The sequence below is a fragment of the Melanerpes formicivorus genome, unplaced genomic scaffold, assembly GCF_026170545.1.
Source record: "Melanerpes formicivorus ecotype bairdi unplaced genomic scaffold, bMelFor1.0.p_v2 SCAF_38, whole genome shotgun sequence".
Classification (NCBI taxonomy): Eukaryota; Metazoa; Chordata; class Aves; order Piciformes; family Picidae; genus Melanerpes; species Melanerpes formicivorus.
In genome coordinates this window covers 273,583-293,162 of record NW_027142390.1, presented here as the reverse complement: position 1 = coordinate 293,162, position 19,580 = coordinate 273,583, and the positions used below count along the sequence as shown (strand labels likewise).

The window sequence follows — 19,580 nt, the reverse complement described above, 5'->3', positions numbered from 1 at the left end:
TTCTTTTGGATCTCCTCTGGCAGCCATGCCTGAACTGAGCAGCTTTAGCTGCAACCAGCGGAGAAAACAAAGCATGAGTTGACTTTATCTTCTGGACAAAATTCTCCTTCAGTGTTACCCTGGGTGAGAATCTGTTGACTGGGCTGCTCCTCGGGGTGAGAGTATGGGCAGCATATGGGAAAGCTATGAGAGAGCGCAGCCAGCTCTTCAGCTAACAAACCACATGGCTGTCTTCTGCCTCTGCCATACAGAAAATGTCAGCAACAGCTGGAAACTTGGTGCTGCTCCTCCTTTCACAAGTCCTCCTTATATATGAGACTCTTGATTCTCCCTTCAGAATTCTCCCCCCCTTTTTGCTCTTGGCTGGGGCAGAAACAACCATAGCCTCATGGTTGCCTCAGGGCCACAGCTCAGCTGAGTGGAAAGGGCAGGCTGCATCTGTATTTAATACACAGCAGTCAGGTGCCTTAGCTGTACCTGTTGCTGCCGTTGCATTAGTGGCCATTCTCTCTGCTCATCTGATGCAACACCATAGCTGTGTTCCTCAGAGCTGATCAAAGCTGTGACATTGCTGTTAGAATTTCCTGCCAGCTCTGTCCCAGCACACTTCAAGTGCTAAACCATGGTCATACCTGCTTGTGCTGCTTGCTCAGACCTAATCCTCTTCTTATCAGCAACCATGTTCTTTGCCAAAGTGCTGGTATCTTCTTGGATCTATCCTACCTGCTCCTTTGCTTTCACAGAGAGCCTGTGCACTGCAGCACTGCTGCAGGAATCAGGCATCAGGGCAAACCCAAGTCCTACACCTGCTGCACTCTCAGGCATCAGCAATAGGGATGGTATATGGGAGCAGTAAATGCACAGGTGTGTGAGAACCACTCCTGCCCCAGGGCTGGAGTTCAGTGGTAACAATGAAACTGATGTGCAGAGGGCACGTCTAGCTGCTTTCTCCCTGCAGCCACTGAAAAGCCCCTCCTTGGTCAGTGACCTGTGGATGAATCACTGCATCTGCTGTTTTACCTCTTGCTCTTTGCCTTAATCAGGCCACAAACTGGGATTTCCAAATCCTATATAAACCCCAAGAGACAGAGCAGCAGGAATGTGGTTTTGCATTTGCAAGATGCATTCACTAAACCTGTCAAAAAGCTTGATTCCATGCACACAATGCTCCTGATAGAACCACAGGCAGCATCAGCTCCACTGGCTCCAAACTTGCAGTGTCTGTGGAAGAATGGCAGGCTGGAGGGCCAGGCTCAGCTACTCATAACTGCATCAAATGTAGCATGGAGTTATCATCTCAATGTTCCCCTTCTATTGACAATAACCTGCCAAACAGACTGGTTTGTATTGAGGGACATTTTAATGCTGTGCAGTTCAGCCATAGACACTGGGTGGCAAAAGCTCTAGAATGCAGCCTGGCTCCTCCCTGCACTTTTTCTTTCTCCCTGCTTTTGTTATGCAGGCTTTTACAAACACACCCATCTGAGACTACAGCACATGCGCCCAGCCATCACTGCAGGGGAAGTAGGATTTGCCTCCTTATCCTCTTAGTAAAAGATATTTAAAGGAAAAGCATGGTAATGACATTTATTGTAAAAAAAAAAATAGGTGCTTTCTGCTTAAAAGCAACAGAGACCCACAGGGCCAGACTAATCTCAGCCATGTTGTGTCAAGTCCTTTAAAGTCTGTGTTCATTGTCTGATTAATATGTGAATGAAAGGGATGTCTAACCAAGTGGGAAGACATTTCCTAAACTCTTCCAAGATACTTCACAGAAACCTTTCCAGCTCTCTCAGAGTCCTGGAATGAGTTTAAGTGTGTGAATTTTTGAAGACTCAGTAAAAGAGTTGTGGTTTCTTTTCCAATGGGAAAATGGAGTTGTTTCATTAACAGCTACAGATGAATTTTCCTGAATGACAGATGAGGCTCAACCTTCCAAGATATTTACCTCCAGAACTTGTTGGCAATTAGGAAAGTATGCAAAGTCTTTGACCTATGGCAGACACTCTTAAAGGCTTCAGCTGTATGCTGGTTGGGGATTAACTATATGGTGCGGCGACTACTCGACCTACTTTACAAGTTAGATTGAGTTGTTTCAAATGTCTTCACTAATTGAAAGAAAATGGAATTGAGTGGAGAGAAGAAAATGATGAAGAAGATCTGATTTACTCAACTAAATTGAATATCTGAGGAGGTAGTATGCCCAGCTTCCCCTGCTTTCAGGGGTGCGGTTACATGTAGGTTTGGCTTGGCTGGACCGCACAGAACAGTCCTGGATATGTGCTTCTGCCCTTCTCTGCATCAGACTGCCACGCTGTTCCTCTCTGCTCTGAGCATTAAACAACAGCCTGGCAGGTTACCTGGCATCCTTACTGAGCCTCAGTTCAGCAAGTGCTTTGGTTTTTAAATGTTAGAGATGCAGATAAAGAGTGGAGCTGAATCCCACATCAGCCTTTGACAAAGAGCTGATGGATTCTTTTAGTAGTTACTCTCAGATCACATCACTTAGTGACCTCATGAGTGTTTCTCCCCAAGTCAGCATCTCTTCACCTGCTTACCCATCTGTTCTTCAGTGCACCTCTGACACGCTGTACTTGACAAACCCAGTAGGACTGCTCTATTGGGCTCTTCAAGAACCTTCTGTGTGTTTGGAAACCTACTGGTCTTTACTGTGAACTAGAGCATTGTGAGTTTTCTTCAGGTTATATAAATGCCTTCAGTTCACAATTACAGCCAAAGATATGTAATAGTCCTATCTATTTGTTTTAAATACGACAGCAGTGACTGTCCTTTCTTGGCTCTTGGTGAACTGCTTATACCGAAGCTTGCCTTACGTAATGGTTTCTGGACTTTCACCTTACCCTTTGCGAGCTGTGCCGCTCTGAGAGCTGCTGATTTAATCTAATGTAGCATATGTGCTCTGCATTGGAAGGAGCAGAAAGAATCAGCAGGATGACATCTCCCCTTTATTGCTTAAACCCACGCTGTGTTGGAGGAAATTCACTCTAATGACTGAAATGCCACTTTAAGCCCAAGGGTATGGGAAGGTCTGGGCAGCATGTTATTCAGACCACTTTAGGCAGAGAATTCACCTTGTTTAAGCTCAGCTTCTGTTAGGCATTTTGTGTTTGTGTATGATACAGAAGCATAGGGAACAGGCAGTCACACAGAGTGTCCCTGACTGTAGTCTTGGAGTTTATCCATGACTGATGACCTGCAGGGAGCAGAAAGGGTACAAGAACTTATATGGTGCAATTTAATGGAATATAGGTTAATGAATCCAGTGGTGAGACAAGGGGACAACTAATACTCCTTGGAAGAGTAAGGAACTACTCATCTACTGGATTCTTCTCCTTTTAAAGGAGAGAAATTTGTCCCTATGGCACATCGACAACAGGCAGTGGTATTGCTGGCTAACTATAACGTGATTCTGGTACACATTTGGAACTGGTGTGTGCTGGTGCATGCCCTGTGATCTTGCACGTGGGTCTGGCAGAAGCCCAGACTGATTATGGCTGTGTGCAAAGAGGATTGCTCACAAAGCTTTCAACATAGCTGCTTAACCATGAAGCACCCTCTCCAGTGCATCCACTGCAGATGCTGGCACTGTTTCATCAGTCCCTAAGCACCTGTGTGTTCCTGCTTCAGTCTGGCCAAACTGAAGGAAAGGTTTCACTTGCTTAACACTCAGACACCATATTTTTTCATTACTTTCTACTAAAGACATCTTTTTCTCCAGCTTCTTGAAGCAGATCCCTTGGGAATAAAAGGAACAGGATAGTGAAGAGGTGATCAGCTGTCTCGATTGTACAGAAGTTAGGAGGCATCAGATAGGTGCCATGTCTTGAAAAGCAGTGGAGAGTGGGAGCCTTGAGGCACAAGACTGCAGTTCTAGAGAGTTATTAGGAATTACTATCAGCCTTGGTGTAATTGCACAGAGCACTGGAATCCCCACACTGGCCCCCAAGAATTCACTCAAGAGTCAAAGTCTGAGCAAGTCTTGCTGTGCTGAAATACAACAATCAGACTGAGGTTCTTCTAGTATGTATGGACAACCATGTTATGCAGAAGGATCTAGGAATTTACAGGTAACAGCAGCGTGAGCTTTTATCTCATCTTTTATTGGGTATCCAGCACCACACTGGGATTACCTGTGGAAATACAGGTGTACTCCTTTCTCTCTGGAGTTTGAGCATCTTAGCAGAATGAAGGATTGAGAGTTAGCAAACCTAGTAAATCCAAATTATGGACTCTAGGTAGAAAGCAAAATGGGAAATTAAATTCTGAGAACACCCATCCCAAGCCATTTTTCTGACCTTATCAAAACCCCAATAAAGGAGTCTCTCCCTCTCTCTTATAAAAGCACTCTAAGTGTTTGAGGTATCTCCTTTCCATCCCCTTGATATTTATCACAGTGCCATATGCACAGCTGATGCTCTGAAGGTCAAGCTGGGTTAGTGAAGTTACTTTTTCAGGAGTGTGCTAGAGTACAATTCTAGCCAGTAACTTTGGTGAGATTGCTCTGATGTGTAGCTGTTGGGATCAAAGCAATGCTGTAGGCTACAGTGGACTGTCCCAGAGGGGTGGCACAGCTGACTTGCTTTCAGCCTGTACCACTGGTTTGTGTTGCTTTGTGCTTTGTAGCTCAGCTCTTCAGAGAACAGGGGCTAGAAAGTGACTGCTAAAGTAAATGAAGACTGAGTCTGATTCAGACTTTATGGGCTGGGGACAGATCAGGGGAGTTTGGTCCAATTCCACTTATGTCCCATTATTTCTATATTGTACAGAAAGCTAATGCTGATCTATAGTGTCATCCATCTGAATCAGAGTTTAATTATTAATACCAGAAAGCTAAACTTTGGGGATACACACTAACTGCCCTTCAGGGGCAATATGCCCAGATCTCTTCTGGCAATAGTCATTCTTTGTTAAGACGTATTTCTAGAGCACTTCTATTAGTGGACTTTTTCTATAAATGTGATTGCTTCTAATTTAGAAATTATTGGTTTAAATCTACTCCACATGGGCTTTCCTTTTAAGCAAGAAAATTAAACAGTGAATCTTCTCATCTGTCAATTTCTGTAAGCCTTGCCCTGCCTTTCCCCAGTCACACACAACAGTAGAGGTAAGCGGATGGTTAGAATCTCTATACAGATCTCTTACATTCTGTTCCCTGAAACCTATCAACAGAGCAGAGCTGCTTGAACAGGGCATAAACCATCCATGGTATGCAGAAGTGTGAAAAGCTTCATGCACCCGTACTTGTATGATGTGCTTTGCTTTACCATCAGCCCACACACCTCTTCTCCAAGCACACGCCACCATTGGCTGTTACTCATTTACATTTCATCAGAGCTTTTCAGGCGTGTCTTTGTCCAAAACATCCTGACTGATATAGCAAAACAGTTATCTCAGCAGCAATGTATGCATATTGCAGTCTGCCTGATGTTCTTCCTCTCCACCCTGGTTATCTTGATAAAGGGGCTGTTTAGGAGCCTAGCCTTCATTTCTCCCCCAGCAGCAAACACTGCATGCACAACAAGCAGCAGACTGAAAAATTATGTTCACGCCTTGACCTTGAGACTTCCTGAACCAATTTGGATTGGCTCTCCCTTTGAACAACAGGCATCCACAGGAAGTTCATAAATGGGCCCAAGTCACAGCAACTGACGTAGTTTTAATATTTTTAACTTGGTTCTTCAAGAACTACTGCAAATGGGAGGCATTTCATGGCCCCAGAGAACTGGGTAGCTCTTCCTAGAGCCAGTGTCAGTGCTCTGGGCGTAGCATGAGCCGCTGAAAACAGTGAGACTTGTGGGCTGTCGGAGCCTGCTCTGCTGAGCACTTCTCTGGGGAGCTGCCTGTGAGCACTGGGAAGCTGAACTGTCCTCCACCGTGCCCCAGGGTCAGCACCACTGGGGCTCCCAACACAGTAGGCAGCCAACATCTCCAAAGAGCTAAATCGTAGGCCCATGTCCCAAACCTCTCAGCTTCAGACACATTTGATCCACAGCTTAAGCATCAGTGCAGTCTCTTTCCCCAGGTCATACTCACCTCCCCCAGCCCCACTAATTCTCTCCTGGCTTTGAAAGACAAAGACAAAGCACTGTGCACCATCCTTGTCTTAGAAAATGTTTGTGAGACACATTCAGAAGTGGTAAAGTTCTTTTACTCCCTGAGCCTGAAATATCAAAAGAGGGATGTGTGAAATGCCCATGGTTTGTTCCATGCACAATGACAGGCGAGAGGACCAGAAAAAATTAAATGTTGCAAAGAAACAGGAGAAATAAATCTGCAGAATGATGAGAAATGGACATGAAAACTTTGGTTTTAAGCTTATAATTTGCACACAGCTCTAACAGAATGCAACTGTGTTCAAGACATTCCTTTTCATGCACTTCCTTTGTAGCTTGTCCTCTCATTCCCCGTTTAACCTGAACTTAATGAAAAACACTCTTCTTCCTTAGATCTCTGCACTCCATTGATTGTATGCTATCAGCTGATGACAGATTCATGTTCAAAGGTCTTGAGTGCATTGCTTCTATGTAACTATGAAAAGGACATTTTCATGTTTGCAAATAATCTAATGGAACAGAATGAAAGGTTATTGTTAATGATAGCAATGGATATGATTTCAGACAAAGAGATTTAATTCATTTATAACTCAGGCCATAATGACAGGCTCTAAAGCAACTTCTAAAGTTATTTTCTAGTCTGATTAGTTCATGATTTAAGATTTTCTGGCCTATACTTAATTGATGTACTTTAAAAGATAAATTATATATATCATACTGCTTTGAGAAATTGACAGAGAAAAAAAACAGCAGGACCATTTCCAGCAAACAGGCTTTCTACTCATTCAGTGAAGAAGTCATAAACCTTTCTTTCTGAAGAACAAAGCAAGCTCTCCCTGCACAGCTACTGCCTGTTCCCCGTAACCAGGCTCAAGGCATAACAGCTAAATTCACTGAATAAACCAAATAGTTTCAAATGTTCTTTGTTTTGTATCTCTAAAACAGGATCCAGATCCACTAGACTTGCTACAAGGTAGAGTTACTTTGGTGTCTCTTTTTTTTACTGATAAAAGCTTATTTTCCAACCTTTCATGTAAGCATTTCCTCAGAGGGGTATAAGCCAAGCAACATGGAAGATCTGCCTACAACACCTTGCAGCAGAGGCCTAGCAAGGTCTTACACAGTAATTTATTACAGTACCTTTCTGTTTCCTGATCCATGGTTTGCTGCTTGTTCTCAAAGCCAGTGAAGCTGCTCATGTCCACATAGCCATCATTCTCATTGGCAGCAGACAGTGCCCTGCTGGGGTCTTCAAAAAACTCAGTGAAAGTTCCTGCTCTGGTGGATCTCTGAGGAGGAATTTGTATGTTTTCATAGTCAGAGCTCATAGCAGGAATGTTCTCATAGTCAGATGTGTCGGCATTGGGAAAAGAAATGGACCTAGGTTTGGTTAATGGGAGTGGCATGAAAGGAGGTCTGGACCGGTCCTCAAAGGACTCTACCCTGGACACACTCCTGCTGAAGGGCTTGGATGTTCCTTTTCTTTTGCCATCCTTATAGAAGAGAATAGCTGAGGGAGACTCAGATGCACGGAGCTTCCCCACATGTGATTTTAATTGAGGTGAGCTACTTAGACTCCTCCTGTCCAGTTCCATCAGTCTTGAAGGCCCATGATAGCTTGATTCTGATGAGGACCTTGAAGAGGAAACATTAACATCTACATGGACTTTACTTTCGGTTTTCTTCTTGAATTTTAGAGTGAGGAACCTCTTAAAGGATGATTTCTTTTTCTTGGAGTACTTATCAGGTGAGTCATTCTCTATTAAAAGTGAAGGGGAACTTTTAGTGATGGGCTTTTTGGTGATGTAGGCAAGTTCAAAAGGGGGCGGTATATCAACGACTGAGGAGGGAGTAGATAGGCCACATGATGAAAGATTCCTCTGGGAAAAGCTACCTGAGGAACCGTTGACACAAAGCAAAGACAATTTGTCCTCTGTCCTTTTTATTCTTCCATCATCCAGGACACAGCTGTCACTTTCTCTGTAAACAGAGACAGGTGTCTCCCTTCCCTCAACAGAGTACGACCGAGGATATAAAATGAATCGCCTTGACTTGGCTGGTAATGCCCTGTGGGCTTCTGCTGGTTTTCCTTCCACTGCAAATAAGCTATTGCTCAAATCTTCAGTCCCAGAGCCACTGTGTGAGGATGGTAGATCAGTTTCAGGTCCAGTTTCTTCTGGAACTGTTTCCGGGACATAGCCTGACATCTTCCCAGAGAGCGACCGTGTCCTAGTGACAATGCTTTTACGATCAACAGGCAGCAAGCTGCTTTCACCATCAGTGCCTACCTCATCCTTTTGGCTGTGATCAGCTCCTGAATCAGTCTGCTCATCATGGGCAGTTTCATTTTCTGCGGGAAGCACATAAGGGTCATCTAGGGAATCGCTGCAGCTTTCTCTTTCCTCTTCAGGCACAATGACCACTTCAGGGACTGACAGATTTTCATGCAAGGCATGTTTGGTCTCACATTCTACATTCATTCTGCCATGTTTACAGGCTTCTGATTCTTCCTCAGGTGGGACCTGTTGAGATAGACTTGGGACACTTCCGCTGCAGCTGATTGCTTCCACTTCACCATCCTCAAGTTGCAGCTCATCTGGCCTAGAGGTTTCCACAGTATTTTCACCATGTTCTTCAACAGTCACATCTTCCAGCTCTGGTTCCACCCCTGGACTACTAGGTAGACTATCAGAGATCACAACATCTTCATCTGGAGGGGTCCCTTCTGTTTGAAGATTCTCATCTGAATGTTCCATGACTATTTCCTCACCACACTCATTTTCACAAGGATCAACCTGATGGCCATCATCCGTATGCTCTGCATTCACAGTTTCTTCTCCTTTCTCAGAGTCTTTGCTTGCTTCACAGACTACCTCTGATGTCTTCTCCTCACCTCTCCTCTCAATGGTCTGGCAGCTCTCACTGGCATTTCGTGTGTTTGTATTACTGTGCTCATCTGGGACTGCTTCCTCCTCTTCGGCTGTGCCCTGATGGATGGACTCTCCTAAACCGTTTTCATTACTGGGTTCATCTTCATCTTCACACAGTTCTAAGCCAGGAGCTGTTTCTTCACTGGCCTCATCAGGCAACAGGTCAGTGCTTGCACAGGCATCATTTTCTAACTTTCCTTCCATACTCAGATCAAGCTCTGTGTGCACACTGTGATCACTCTCATGTGCTACACAGTCATCTCCCCTTTCTAAAATCTCAGGCAGTGCCTCCTCCTCCTGCCCTGCCTTCTCACAGCCTGAGGCTGATTCATCTGCAGGCAGTGGCATTACAGTGGCATCTTTACAGATATCACCCAGTAGTTCCTCAGTGCTACTCTCAGTCTTACAATCACTGTTGTCCTTAACCAGTTCCAGGTTGTCAGAAGTTTCCTCCTTGGTTTTGGTTTCACTACAATCACCTCCAACATCCTCATCTTCATCTACATTGGAAGAATCATTATCCCCATCAGGGGCATCTGAGGACTCTTCACAAAGTGCTTCGAATTGATCACAGTCTCTGTTTGACTTTTCAGAGTCTGGTTCCATTGGTTCAGCAGTCTCTGAAGAGTTCTGGTGCTCATCTCCGGTGACTTCTTGATTACTGGTATCCTTATCATTAGCAATGTCACTCTCTTCCTCCTCTACCTCTTTTGGAGTTTCCAAGACTTCATTTTCCACATTACAGTCTTTGCTGGTCAGCTGAGCTTCAGGAACTACAATGTATTCGTTGTCTGCCTCAGATTCTGGGCAATCAGCATTGCATTGGTTTCCTTCATACAGCTCTCCATCAAGATATACCAGTTTCCCATTTGAGCATTTATTTAAGTTGTTATTGGTATAAACACTGGTTTTGCCCTCAGAGTCAGCTGAGAATTTTGGCTTGGGAGCAATAGGTGGCTTGGGACCCCTAGACATAGAGTTTGGGGTATGAAGAATATCAGCCCTTGGCAGAGAAGGGGAAAACCTGGAGACAGCTACTGGAGAAAGATGACTGCTAATCTTTGGCTTCGGAGCTAGTGGTGGCTTTGTGAGTTCTGGAGAAAAGAGAGAAAAGCCATATTAGTCATCTTGCTTTCTTTTTCAGCCTAGCAGAATGCACCCTGCAGTAGACTTTATCTTATACCAGTGACTTCTAATGCAGAAGGAGTCCGGCCAAGAGAAGGGATGGAGCAAAGCACGTGGTTGGTGCCTCCATGTGGTACTATTGCAGGGAACACAATTTAAGGTCAGAGCTGAACTGAACTAGATGCAGCCCCAGCACACCTGAGGAGAGACAGGTGTACAGCTGCAGAGCCAAGAGTCTAGCCACAGCCTCTTGTTCCTGTACTTACACTTTGTGGCAATCATTTTAAATTCAGTATCTAGTTTGCAAGATTTCAGCACTGAGCCAACAGATCAAGGTTTAACTCAACCCAGCCAAACTGAACACTTGGTGCCCATACTCCACCTTCCCCTCTGCTGTTACCATGGCAACAAAGTAAGGCCCCAGTTTGGTTTGCCAGATAACATCATTACCAGCATAAGATGTTTCACTAGAAGCTTGGCTAGTGCTTTACACGGATTATGCAGCTGAGCTACAATTCACTGAATGAAATACTTCAGCCCGACACATGAGACTAGCTGCCTTTAACTTCAGTTTTCAGTGCACATCCTCTTCAATATGTCCTTTAGTCAAAAGATCCTGGTCCTGTAAGTACTAGGACCTCCTGCATGTACTATCTCCTCTGAACCGCAATGCACACTTCAAAACAGTGAATAATCTTGCTAAATAAGGCCAGGCAGGGTCTCTATTTCTAGGGGAAGTGCTGACACACATGTAAGGAGAATTCAATCAGATTGAAGCTAGATGATTTGTCATCTGTGGCCATTTTACACACAGTACAGTTTACATGCCACAGCCATTTCCAGCTATCTTAGTCCTGGAATTAATATTCTTTAATTAAGTAAATTAAATGCTAAAAGGTTACAAAAAGAGGCAATGAGACTGAGATTTTAGATGAGATGAAGTAAGTGGTGTGAAGAAGCCAGGACAGTAAATGCTTACTCTTATGGTCATAAGAGAAGAACTTTGCTCTTACTAATGTTTCCTAGATATCAATAGGTAATTACATGCGTAATCCATCTGGAATCTTTAATTCTTCTAATTAACACATTTTAGTGGAAAAAGCAAAGGACAAACTATTTCACCATGAGAGAGACAGGAAAAACTGTTTCTGTAAACTCTTAATGCCCTGCACACAGGAAAATATGGGAAGAGCATTTAAGAGACACCATTTAGGACATGGTTCCTGTGCAAAGTCCTCACCTAAATCATGGTGCAAGTTTCAGGAAGTGTAGCCACTGTCCTGTCATACTTTGAGTATTTCAGAATGCAGACTTTTGACATCTGGAAGTGAAGACAATTAACATTCAGCTGGCACCATACTGAGAATAAAGTAATAATGAATGCAAACGGCTTAAAAACACTTCTCCAGTTCTGGTATTTGGTGTCATGGTACTTTCCTTATGGCTGTCATAGTCCAACTAGGGTAAAGTGTTTGAGCTAATACTGGTGTAGTTGTCTGGTTAGGCTCTGGAAAATACAAAAGGCTGTTTCTTCTGATCTTCTCAACCTTGCTGAAATTTCTTCCAAAACTCAGAAAGGTGACATGTTTGTCATGCTGGTGTAGTCACTCTTTCTAGAATTATGAGGCACTAGAGATGTTTAATTCAAGTTAAAAACTGAGTCAGTGCCCTCAGCTCAGCCCAGGGACAAAAAGCCTGTTCTAATCAGCCACCTTATTGCATATACTGACCCAAAAAGATTCTCTATCTGGGGATCTGCCCCATCCAGCTTCATGTGTGGGAGACTTAAAACAACTTGTGGAAAAGGAGGGAGGGAAAGGGAGAATTAACAGCCAGCCTGCAGTACTGCAGTGGGTACTCTTGTTTCACAGTATCCACTGCTGCTTTGAGCTGCAGGGTCTGCCTGATTATTGCAGGCACAGAAGGGGCAGCTCATCTTTCCCTCCAGGTTACTTGGGAAACATCACGTGCCAGACACTCAAGTGGTGCTGAGGCACCAACTGCTTCTGTTACTGCCAGCCAGAGGCTGCAAAGTGCAGAAGGCTGCTGCCAGTTAAAACCAGGGAGGGAACAGAAGTGGGTTGAGCATTTTATAAGCCTGGCTCTTCAGCCAGATGTACCTTTTGGATTTTTAAATCAGTTATGGCAATGACTCAACATCCTAAACTAACTTTCTGGTAGCAAAATGCATTAAATTTTCCTTAGTTAAAACCGAGTCCTTACACCTTTCCCACCAGAAACCAGCAATGGACCCCTTACCACCATGAGGCATTTTTAGGAGTAACTCCGGGGAAGAAATGTCCCTTTGGAGGTATTATACCACTTCCTGCAATGCCTGGCTTTCCTAGGAGTGTCTATCCAAGAGTAGGCTCCAAGGAGACCTTATTGCAGCCTTCCAGTACCTGAAGGGTGCCTACAGGAAGGCTGGGGAGGGACTTTTGACAAGGGCCTGTGGTGACAGCACAAGGGGCAATGGTTTGAAACTGGAGCAGGGTAGATTTAGGTTGGACATTAGGAAGTTATTTACTATCAGGGTGGTTAGACACTGGAGTGGGCTGCCCAGAGAAGTTGTAGATGCCTCAAACCTGGAGGTATTTTAAGACCAGGCTGGATGAGGCTTTGAGCAACCTGGGCTGGTGGGAGGTGTCCCTACCCATGGCAGGGGTTGGAACTGGATGATCTTTCTGGTCCCTTCCAACTAAAGCTTTTCCATGAAATATACCTACTCCTGAGATGTGACAAGGCTTGAACACAGTCTCTGCATTCTCATCCTTCTTCTTGTCAGACCAGGTACTGGAAAACAACTGTACTGTAGTGTAGAGATTGCCAGGCTCTCCCAAGCCTCATTTTGTAAGCAAATGGAGGTAAATAATGTAACCAACTCATCATTGCATGGGTACCCACTTTTCCTCCAATGGTAATTTTCTATAGCAAAAGTAATCAACTAATCTTAGTTTTTCCTTCTGCTACCCCCATTGACACTGCTAGTAGAAGAGAACTTAAGGTCTGTAGCATGGCAGTAAGAGGCACAGTGACCTCCTCCTCCTACCCACTTGTGCCAGCTACTGGTCACTGCTGATGATGTCTGTATTTTTTCTAACTGCTCTGCATGTTTATCTTCCTTTCATGAGGCTCCTGAAATGATTTTCCTGCCTTTTTTTTTTTTTTTGTCCTTGGGGGGTGGGAGGGAAAGAGGCAGCAGGAGGAGTCCCAGCGTTTGTTTGAAAAATGACCCAAACAACCCCTGCGGAGAAAGCACTGCTGTTTGCCCTTTGTCTGGCAATTGACTTCTGCTTCAGTCTTCTGCCTCCTTTGCTGTCTGAGTCACTTGAAAGGTTCTAAGTGGATACAAAGCACCACTGCACCATAAGGCATGTGTATGATCACAAATAATTGTGCATGTTTATTTTAGGATGTGTTTTATGTTGGAGGAGACACACCCACCTTCTGCTTAAAAGGAAACTCTTGGGGAATAGGAATTTCTTTAGCCTGCTCCTCCCCTTATTGTTTAGTGCTTCCTTGTACTGACAAGGACCACTTCCTCTGCTTACCCACCTTCCTCAGGCAAACCCACATTTCAGCATGGTTACATTCCTGACACAGCCCATATGAAATGACATTACTCCCATCCACTCCAGGTGTCTAAGCAGTGAAGAGCTGCCTAGTAGCTGTGCTGGAATGGCAGTGAACCCATAAAGCCTTCTCTGTTGAAGTGTTTCTTTGAAACAATAGACATGCTGTAGTTGGGTATTGCCACCCACTTTCAAATGTTCTCAAATTTAGTAATTAGCCTAGAATTTAACTAAGGCTTATAAAGAACCATGGGACCTTGCCCACCCTCCCCCAGGCAGCTGGTCTGGGGGTGAAGAGCTAATTAAATGCTGAGGTTTCACATTGTAGGGATATTTGTAGACATGCCCCAGGCCCATGGTCTTTCACAGTGGAATAAGAAATAACTTAGCTCTGTAGTGCAGATAGTAGTTTCAACCATGGCTGGTGCCACAATCTGGTTCAGGCATCTCTTAAAATGCTGAAAGTAGCCTTTTCTGAAAAACAAACTTCTGTGGACCTGTGTTTTCTTTATGCCTTTGGCATTCATTCACCTCAGACCTATGTTAAAATGAGAGAGACACTAAAGACACAAATGCACTGCAGAGGTCAGGGATCTGCAGAGCTGTTGGATGGAAGTGACAGTGCAGGTGGAGGGAGCCCATTGCAGCAGTGGGATGAGACTGCACCAAACCTGTAATCCCAGTGGAAAGCAATGCACACAAGTCCTCTCTGTCACTATTTCTGCTCAGAAAGAAGAGATTGAAATCCACTGATGGAAAGTGCAGGACATAGAGGGAGATATCCAGACAATGGCATCAGAAAGTCTCATTCAGCTCTATCAGGAGCTGCATAAAGTTAAAACCTGTCTTCTAGGAGGGCTGAAGTGCACAAAAGTAGGACCACCTTAGTATCAACATTACCTTACTCCTGTAATGAATGGCTCATTTTAAAAATAAAGCCTTTATTTCCAGTTAGTGCTGCCTGGCTTCCGTCTCCAGCTCATGCAGTGTTTCTCTAGGGCAGACATATACTTCCCTTCAGCTGTCTTGGTACATTCTTTTTGGTAAACCGAACAAACGAACTCGTTGAGTCTCTGCAGTTGGACAGTTTTGCCTTTCCTGAAGTGTTTTGGGTTTTTTTGGTTTTGACCTTTTCCAGTTTTCCAATTAAAATACATGGAGCTGACCTATGGGAAGAATTCCACAGGGGGTATTGATGATGCTGTCTACAGAGTTCAGTACTGTCTTAGACCCAGTTTTCAGCAGTCTCCCTTAGCTTTTTCCTGTAAGAGGTTGAGTTGCTTGTCCACTATGACCTCTAAGTTGTCTCCAAGGCTGTGTTGCCTGCTCATTGTGTCTAATCTAATAGCTTTATAATATCAGTATCAGTATCACTAATGTTGGAAGAGACCTCAAAGATCATCGAGTGAATTAGGTGTAACAGGTCCGACGTAATGATCCAGATCTGTCTATATAAGTGCCCTCCCCACTTCACCAATTGCCCTTTCGCTAATCTTTATATCAGGAAATGAACTTTGCCATCTGATACTTGACTAACTGCTTTCCTACCAAGGAAAATGTTGGACAGTATCATCACAGTCCTGGTCCCAGAGCTGTGCATGCTACCATTTCATAATGCTACAGAGATAACTACTACAAAGATTCACTACTGCCAGCCAGTCCTCTAATTAACCTAGACCTTACTTCTGTTATATGAATGCTTTTCTCTTAGATTAGAATGCACGACTAAATGACTACACAGACATCAGTCAGTCTTTGCATCTACACAATTGCCTTTATCAAACAAATCTGTACCTTCTTCCAAAGACTGGGATCAAATTTCCCATTTGAAGCCAACAAAGTCCCACTCCTGAGGAAATGAGAATAAACAACCTTAAGGATAGCATTAAATATAGGAATTAATTTCCAGGTCGCATGCCAAAACACTGTTACAGACATATAAATCAGTTGGACCAGGAAGAAGTTACTCCATGGCAGCATTTCTAATTTATGAACTAGAAACAACGTGAAACAACAAAGAACCTATCCTAGACTAGCAGCCATCATGCTCATGCTCCCTCTCACATCAGGGCATGACAGTGTTAAGACCTCATACCACTAACAAGAGCCACATGTGCCAAGGGCTGCATAAAGTCAGAAACTCATGCAAACTGTGTGACTGCACTGTACAGTCACAGGCAGGACCAAAACACCACCACGTTCTTACAAAGCAGGACAGAGAGGAAGTTCCATGCCTGTTTCACCTTGTCTAAAACATAGTTGTGTATTCTGACCACAGTGCTCACTCTTCAGAGAAGAAATTGTTCTGAGACAATGGTAAGCAGAGCTTCCTATCAGAGCTTCACTGTAAAGTGAAATGGACAGCACTTCTTTGCAGATGAAGAGCTCATTTTGGACCTGGCCAGAACATGGGCACCAGCCCCTGTAGTAATACTGCCAGGAATGTAAGGGAAGTCAAGCACAGTCTCCTAAAACTCATTTATTACATTTCCAGTAAAGGAAGCTGTAGGTTCCAACCTGTAATTACAATTCTGCCAGCTGTCCAGGTCAGACAGTGAGGGTGTGTTTAAGCTGCATATGTAGATAAGCCATTTTAATGTCATTCTGAATGAAGTATCCAGCATAAGCCATGTAACCTGCTTCAGTTTGTCAGAGTTTAAAGAGATGAGGTAACATGATTTACAAGGGAAGTATAATCCCTTATAGGGGTTTGACTCATAAAATACCAGTGCTGTCACTGGTAGGACCCCAGATGTACTGTAAATAACTGAGATGTCATTATTTTTGCAATATTCACTGCATAAGTAGTTCTCTTTGTTTTACAGCATGTAAATGCAAGCCTTATTTCACACTGTCAGAAAAGTCTGAAATGGCAGCAGCTGCAGAAGAAATGAGAGCAGTTGCACCATGAGTCCCTTGACACAAAAAAGACATTCAGACTAGGACTATGTAATGACGTAGGATGCAAGTCTTCCTTTCAAATGGGACCTTGGTCCACATCTAGTTACCAGCCCCCAGTTTGACCTGAAGAGGAGTTAGATACTTAAATATCTTCTGAGAATTGGGGGTTTAGGCATATGAGATCTGAGGTCCTGTTCCAGGCCAGCCTCAGACATTTATGAAGATGGTATTTCTGTGACCACTGTATGTTCTTCAAATGCAGGATCAAAAGTACTCTGTTTATAGCAAGAAGGCTCCATTAGTGTGAAGACAGACCTATAGTCAGTAGCAACTATCTCATGGGAATTCTGCCTCCTTGCAAACCTGAACTGAACTGTGAACATCTGGGCTCTCGGAGCACCTTGTGCTCTGCAGAAGTAAAATGCTGTTTTGTACATTTACTGGAATGCATCCTCTGTGATTAGATCAATGCCTTATGACTCCAGGGTATCAGATCAATAGCTTACAGATTCCTCATCCAAAAGAGAAACATTGCTGGGGAAATAAAGCATCTAAAGACAACATAATCAGAAAAAGATGAATTTCAACACCAAAAAATCTTGATCCTGAAAATTCTCCAGCATTTTCAGTTTCTAGACTGAACCTACGAGTCTTGGTAGGGCTGGGGGGGCTGACTCTTAAAAACCTCATGTGGATGACTGTTAAGTAATCCTTGTTCTAAACTATGGCCACATACTTCTTTTGAATGTGTGTGTGATGTTTCCTACGTGGCTGTGATTTCACAACAGGAAAGTAATGCTGCAGCAGACAACTTACAGTCACCTGTTGTTTCATATATTGCTTTCTAGGAGCCAAAGAAGATGTTGGTTAAAAATATCTGACAGGTACACATGGCAGCTTTTCCTGTTTCACTTTCAGTAGCAGCTGAAAGAGTATATAGTCTGCTCCCCCCTCTGAGCACCCTGGAGTCTAACATCTGTACATTCTTCCTGTGGGCAGCATCATTCCACCACCTGGCAAACAAGTCAGTACTTAGAGGGCGAAAGGTCCTGTGTATGAGTCTGGGAGATGGAGGTCTGTCTCTCGTCTCTTACCACAGATTTCCTGTGGCCCTGGGTGGACTGCTTCATCTTTCTTCTCACATCAGTTCCACATCTCTGAGCATAAGCCATATCTCCCTTCCTGTTTTCTGTCTGTTTCTGTCTGTTATTACTGCGCCTGCTGTGGGATCAAGGCTGCCTTGTATGCCTACAAAGATGGCTCTGCTTGCTGGTGCTGTGCAGCACTTATTGCAATACTAAGATCACTAATGCTGGTCCCTGAGATGTGTGGTCAATAAATGCCCCTCTCCTTCCAGTTCACTAGGAAGTTCTACTTTGCAGTGATGGGAGAGACATTCCTTGCATTGTGTGAGTGCAGAAAACAAAGGCTGAGAAGGGATATGAGCACTCTATAAATACAACCTGGAGGTAAACAGCAGAGGAGGAAAAGAACTATTTTTAAGCGAAAGGACAATGTGATCACAAGAATAAATGGCGATGAATCTGGTCTGGAAACTGGAAGAACTAGCAAAAGTAAGAGATTCTCAGCTTTGTGAGAGGAGTAGCAGGAGAGCTGCCTAAAACATTTTGGTTTAAGATACAATTTAATGAATTAATAAAGGGAGAAATATGCCCTTGTATTCTGTAGCACTGGGTACTGGTGTTGGTAATGGAGGTAGTCCCACTCAGTCCTACCTTCCTGAAAAATGAAAGCTGCTAATAAAATGCAGGTCTCTACAAATGGATACATCCAATATTCCTTACACTGCACTTCCATTGACAGCACAATCAGATTAGAGCTGCTCTGTTTTAAATAATGAAGAGATGAATACAGAGAGGTTGGAGCATCAGGGCTAAAGCACTTTTTGGGTGGCTCGCTCAGCTTTCACATGAATTTGTCTCCTGGAAGGGGCAGAGTTTGGTTCAGACGGGATGTGAAAACAAAATGGAGGTGTCACCACTTTTGGGTAGGAGAGCATCACACAAAAGGAAAGAGAACCTTTTGCTATGAGCTGAGAGGAGTGGCGTGACCTGCTGATACAACAGCAGAGGCCTGGGTTTGACCTACAAGATCTTTTCCAATCCTATGTTCCTGTGCTTTAGCAAACAACGATTCACAGTTTCCCCAACACATGACAGTTGTAGGGCAAGGTATCTAGTGGCGAGATCGCTGGGCTTCAGGATGTACCCTCGCCAGTGAGGTGCCCAGTGACACTTTCTGGAAAAAGGAAACAGTGGAAAATTTTAGGGCTAACACAAAGGGACTATTTCTCCCCAATTCTAGATGCAGCATTAGATTTTCCTAAATAATCCCAGAGTTAGTAATAATAGTTTCCTGGAATATTATGATTTTTACACACGTCTCACATCTGAAAATCAGAAAGTATTGGTGGGGAATTTAAAGTTTGCCCCAATTTTCCAACGACTGCTTTCAATGCCTGTTGAATGCCTTTAGTATTTGCCTTCTCATCCTGTCTCTTTCACCTTCCCACGTTCCATCACGGAAAACATTCTGGGAAGTTAACAGAAAAAAGGAAGAAGGATTTGGGTTTGCTTTGGAGACAGAATCGTGCAAAACCCCATTACCTCCCCCCAAAAGATATTTTCCGAAGGGAAGCCACAGCAAATTCCCAAGGGGCTTTGTGAAGGGATGAGTGCGTCCGAAAGAAGCGCGGGCGCCGAGCCGCGTCCCTCAGCAGGCACAGCCTCGTCCCCGGCCGTCCCCCACCCTAGCCTGGTCCGGGCTTGCGCTTTGTCCCCGTCCCGGCGAGGGAGCGGCATGGGGCGGTGGCGCCTGCAGAAGAGGTGCCAGCCCCGGTGGTACGGCCCAAGAGCTGCCGGGATGGGGGCGTGCAGCCCCAGCGGAGCAGTGCTCGGATCGAGTGCCGTTCCGGCGGTATCGGCCCCCGCGGAGCGGTGTGCCGGACTGAGGGATAG

At 44.3% G+C, this 19,580-nt stretch overlaps 2 protein-coding genes across 10 annotated transcripts in view; one reads left to right on the top strand and one right to left on the bottom strand.

The window, feature by feature from the left end:
* Nucleotides 1–19,580, top strand: part of LOC137450812 (uncharacterized) — a 216,360-nt gene that overhangs the window by 61,507 nt on the left and 135,273 nt on the right. The window contains exon 3 of one of the 4 annotated variants that reach the window (XM_068157705.1): nt 17,960–18,307. The exons of the other annotated variants lie outside the window; for them this stretch is intronic. Within the exon in view, the coding sequence (XP_068013806.1) occupies nt 17,960–18,058 (99 nt within the window). The 3' untranslated portion in view covers nt 18,059–18,307. Of the gene's footprint in view, nt 1–17,959; nt 18,308–19,580 lie in introns of those variants that run through there. 4 annotated transcript variants of the gene reach the window in all.
* The window catches only part of FGD5 (FYVE, RhoGEF and PH domain containing 5), a 79,738-nt gene that overhangs the window by 58,841 nt on the left and 1,317 nt on the right, over nt 1–19,580 (bottom strand). For 3 of the 6 annotated variants that reach the window (XM_068157697.1, XM_068157691.1, XM_068157692.1), the window contains exon 2: nt 7,215–10,098. In XM_068157697.1, the coding sequence (XP_068013798.1) occupies nt 7,215–9,979 (2,765 nt within the window). In that variant the 5' untranslated portion in view covers nt 9,980–10,098. Of the gene's footprint in view, nt 1–7,214; nt 10,099–11,369; nt 11,451–15,495; nt 15,516–19,580 lie in introns of those variants that run through there. The other 3 variants (XM_068157695.1, XM_068157693.1, XM_068157696.1) reach the window with 2 other exon arrangements.